Raw genomic sequence first — 5,000 nt, forward strand, 5'->3', positions numbered from 1 at the left:
TCTCTCTCTCTCTCTTCCTCTGTATATCATTGTGTGTCTCTCTCTTTCTCTGTCTAATACTTTTCCCATCAGTCTCTCTTTCACACTTTGTATGTCTCTGTCTGTATCTGTCTTTCTCTCTGTCTTTGTCTCACTATCTCTCTCTCTGTATCTGTCTTTCTCTCTCTCTTTCTTTCACTATCTCACCGTGTCTCTCTGTTTCTGTCTGTCTCTCTCTGTATCTTTCTTTTTGCCTCTGTCTCTCTCACTATTTCTGTCTCACTCTCACACTCTGTCTCTATCTTTGCCTCTATCTCTCTGTCTAATGCACTGTCTCTTTCTGTCTCTCTCTCACTCTTTCTCTTTCTATTTGTTTCTCTGTCTGTCTAACGCTCTGAATCTCTCTTTCATTGTCTATCTCTCACACTATTCCTGTCTCTCTTTCTCCGTCTGTTTCTGTCTGTCTCTCACCCTGTCTCTCTCTCAGTCTAACACTGTATCTGTCTGTCTCTCACACTCTGCTTCTCTCTCTCTCTCTGTCTCTCTCTGTCTCACTCACTCTGTCTGTCTCTGTGTGTGTCTTTCTGTCCCTCTTGTCTTTTTCTTTGTCGTCCGTCATTTCTTATCAATCTACAGAAAGAAAAACACCCCAAATTCTGTCTCAAATGTCTCTGCACTTTGAGCTGCTCATCTTTCACTCACTTTTGGAAAGCTTTCTAGTCTCTGCTGGTAAAACTTGATGCTGCCACCACCATGCTTCACTGCAGACCAGGTTATGAACAGTGCCTGAATTCTTCTAGATGTAATCTTTGGGATTCGGGCAAAAAGTATCATCTTAGTTTCATCAGACCATAGAATCTTGTTTCTCCTGACTTTAACGTACTTTTGATGCCTTTTGGCCAAACTCCCAGCAGTTGGCGGGGCTCCAGCTCTAGGAAGAATCCTGGCAGTTCTGAACTTCTTCCTTTTAAAAGAAATCAATCTAGTTTAGATTTAAGCTGTAATGTGTCAAAATGAGGAAAGTGAGGACTTCCTGAATCCAATATTGCCACGCAAAAGCAATTCACGCTTGTTCAATGATTTTCAGCTCAGAAATGAACCCCACCCACAACAGGAACAGAGCTGTTTAACTCCACCTCTTTCTTTTTTTTTTGCTTAGAAACATATTCTCATGAGGAACTTGAGGTATGAGCAGAGGGAGTCGAGTTGTTTGGATGGTAAAGTAAAAGGTCAGGATCAGTAAGACGATCCAGATCGACAAGAGAGACTACATCAGAGATATCGGCTCCGAGCTTCTGTCCTTCTGCTCACTGAAAATAGAAATTCTAAATTACAGTCACAGAGGAGAACGGAGTCTGTTACTTATTTTATCTGGGCAGAATTTTAGTTTAACACACATGAAATATTGTAAATGCAGCAAGATCATTAAATATGATGGAGATACATGCAGATAGTTATCCAGCGGTAAATCAGTAAAAGACAAGCTAATGCTAACTTTAGGCACTGTGTAAACGTCTGCATTCTGCTGATCATCAGAAACTCGTGTTAGCTCACTAATGATCAAAGCTGGTCAGTTAGCTTGTACGTCACATGAAATTTAATAATACTTAAGAATGATTAAGTATTACTTTTTTTTTTTTTTTTTAAATAAGAAGCATATTAGACAATTAAATGACTCTTTAGTTTATTATTTTATGGTGTTAAAGACATGGTGTCCTGATGTAGAAGAGATATCGAGCCGCAGTATCACAATCAGTTCCAAAATGCCTCGGGTCTGTACTGAATATAAACCTGTTCACAATCTAATAGAACGCATAGAAGTTTAGCTAGCTAGCTAAAAGCTTAGCCTTAGTCATTAGTTAGCTTATATCTGGTGTGTGTGTGTGTGTGTGTGTGTGTGTGTTTTGTTACAGATCCGGAGGCCACCACGTACTGTTCAGACCGAGACCAAATATATCGAGCTGCTAGTGGTGAATGACTATGACCTGGTAAGAGAGTGTGTGTGTGTGTGTGCGTGTGTGTGTGCGTGTGTGCGAGTGTGTTTAAACTACAGTACACTTACACACTATCTCTTTCCCCAGTTTGTGCAGATGCGCAGGTCGACTGCGCAAACACGCAACTTTGCGAAAGCCATCGTCAATATGGCCGACGCAGTGAGTATAAACACCGGCTGCTGACTTAATACACTCCTGTGTTACTGATCATACTGCTCTCAGCCAATCAGAACACACTGTTCTACTCTCAGCCAATCAGAACACACTTTACTGCTCTCAGCCAATCAGAACACACTATTCTACTCTCAGCCAATCAGACTATATACTGTTATGTAAGTGATGGAGTTCTGTTTATTCAGATTTATAAAGAACAACTCAACACAAGGCTGGTGCTTGTCGCCATGGAGACGTGGTCATCCCAGAACATGGTTTCCGTGGGCGACGACCCTCTGATGACTCTGCGTGACTTTATGAAATACAGGAGGGAGAACATCAAAGAGAAGAGCGATGCTGCACACTTGTTCTCGTGAGTTTTACACACACACACACACACACACACACACATATATATATATATATATATATATATATATATATATATATATACGTTGCTTTATTTATTTTTACCCTCGTACTACAAGGTTACAGCTTTATGTCTCACTGTTACACGCCCTGTGAATGAGTATTAGAACGAGTGCATTAATTACTTAAGCAGCTGCACTTCTGTCAGAGCTGTTGTTCCAGAAAATTAATCAACATCATCTGACCAATCAGATGAGAGAAATTCCGCGTGTGTCTCTGCCTGTAGGGGGCGCACGTTTCAGAGCAGTCGCAGCGGAACGGCGTACATCGGGGGTATCTGTTCTGCTACACGCGGCGGAGGAGTCAACGAGGTGCGACCCACATCACTCAGACATAACTCACTCCGTTCTCTTCATAACACTATATACGCTCACATTTTATATATATATACACAATATACTGTATACACACACATTCTACACACACAGTTAAAGCAGAGATTAGGCTCTCAGGTTAGAGATGACGAGTGCGATGGCGTTGATGCTGGTGTTAGAGTAAAAGTTTGAGCAGAGTGTGCAGATGGACAGACTAAAGCACCGCTGCATCACACTCTATAGGTAGAGACGAAACAAGGATCCCACTGCACCACTATCAGCACGGCATTGTGGGTAATGTGAAGGTTAACGTGAAGGTTAAAGTGAACACAGAGCCATGAAAGAATTTTAAACTAAATATAAATCAGCTCGGAATTACATTCTAACATAAATCTTGGACGTTGAAGATCACATGTTGATTATAAAGAGATGGAAACACTCGAATGCGTAGCTACTTACACACATCATGCAATAAAATAAACACAGTGGACCGTTGATTTGGGAGATTTTAGAGTGCTCAGGTTAATAAAACGTAACACAACTGTTTTTTATCTTTATCTTGACAACACCGTGTACAGTATGGAAACGTGGGTCCCATGGCCATCACGCTGTGTCAGAGTTTAGGACAGAATCTGGGCATGATGTGGAATAAAGACCGCGCCACCGCAGGTGAGACGCTCGCCTCGCTCAGCTCTACACTGACACGAACACGCAGCGCTTCTGGTTTTGTGTCTAGAGAGATGTAACGTAATACACACCGCACACTGTGTTCCATCACTGGAAAGGTAAAACATGTGTAAGTGGTAATTAATGATTTAAAAGTGAAATGTTTGTTTGTTTGTTTATTTGTCTGAGTGTGAGTTATATTTTTAGGGTGGGTTCAGTTACAGACCTGCCAACGTTTACGCGTTTTGTGTACGAGCTCCGCGCTTTAAGCTCTGAGTACGCTGCTGCGAGTAATCACTCACAAATGCACACAACAGTCCTCAAATAAAACCAGCAGATGAGTCTCTCAGCAATCGGGAATAGTTACGTAGGTGTTCTGAACTCTCTGATAGTAAGTTGCGCCACTACCAAGCTCCGCCCCCTTCCTCCATTTCACTTTAAAAAAAATGCATTTTGGAATCGAAAATGGCATTTTTTGGGAAAATGTCGGCCATTTGGAAACATTTCGCAGTTTCTATAAGCTATGCAAGACCAGCCATTTGTAAATGAACTATATCGAAAATGTACTTTTTTTTTTTTTTTTTAACGGTTTAGGCCGTTTTTGCGGTTTATACTTCTTATTCTTCTTCGGGATTGGCATGTCTGCAGTTTTCAAATTTATTTCATTTTAATATCAAATTATTTCATTTCAGTTTGCTGGAAATGTTTTCTAGTAGTAAGGTGACTTATTTCCTCATTCCTGTGTGTGTGTGTGTGTGTGTGTGTGTGTGTGTGTGTGTGTGTGTGTGTGTGTGTGTGTAAAACAGGAGACTGCAGATGTCCGGACCCTTGGCTCGGCTGTATCATGGAGGACACTGGGTAATTCGGGCATCCTTTCAGTGACTGTTCATGACTCTGTGTGTGTGTGTGTGTGTGTGTGTGTGTGTTTCTGAAACATGTATGCTCTGTGTATCACTCTGTGTGTGTGTGTGTGTGTGTGTGTGTGTGTGTGTGTGTGTGTGTGTGTGTGTGTGTGTGTGTGTGTGTTTCAGGTACTACCTGCCCAGGAAGTTCTCCCGCTGCAGTGTGGAGGAGTACGTACGCTTCCTGCAGGACGGAGGAGGCAGCTGTCTGTTCAACAAACCCACTAAGGCAAGTCCACACACACACACACACACACACACACACACACACACACACACACACCAGATCATATCACACATCACACATCACACCAGGCACAGTCTACGTACGTGTTTCTCTGTGTCTCACGCTGGCTGCTCGTTTGGTCTGTATGATACACATGATACACATTTTATAGGCAGTAATTAATCATTACACGCTACGCGGAAGGGCAGATGTGGAGAGAATAAGAATAGCTCTGGAAGATCCAGCCTTACAGGCATCACTAACCTAATTTGATCATCACTTCACATACATTTCTAGATTTACTCCCTCCGCTATGGAGGAATGTTCCTCAGTAAAA

The 5,000-nt window shown here is 42.0% G+C and overlaps 1 protein-coding gene across 2 annotated transcripts in view; it reads left to right on the forward strand.

The window, feature by feature from the left end:
* The window catches only part of adam11 (ADAM metallopeptidase domain 11), a 38,446-nt gene that overhangs the window by 14,623 nt on the left and 18,823 nt on the right, over positions 1-5,000 (forward strand). For both annotated transcript variants that reach the window (XM_034309234.2, XM_034309233.2), the window contains exons 9-15: positions 1,893-1,967; positions 2,061-2,132; positions 2,333-2,499; positions 2,782-2,866; positions 3,448-3,538; positions 4,342-4,393; positions 4,567-4,666. In XM_034309234.2, coding sequence (XP_034165125.2) covers positions 1,893-1,967; positions 2,061-2,132; positions 2,333-2,499; positions 2,782-2,866; positions 3,448-3,538; positions 4,342-4,393; positions 4,567-4,666 — 642 coding nt within the window. The remainder of the gene's footprint in view (positions 1-1,892; positions 1,968-2,060; positions 2,133-2,332; positions 2,500-2,781; positions 2,867-3,447; positions 3,539-4,341; positions 4,394-4,566; positions 4,667-5,000) is intronic.

Source organism: Pangasianodon hypophthalmus, chromosome 12 (assembly GCF_027358585.1).
Source record: "Pangasianodon hypophthalmus isolate fPanHyp1 chromosome 12, fPanHyp1.pri, whole genome shotgun sequence".
Taxonomy (NCBI): domain Eukaryota; kingdom Metazoa; phylum Chordata; class Actinopteri; order Siluriformes; family Pangasiidae; genus Pangasianodon; species Pangasianodon hypophthalmus.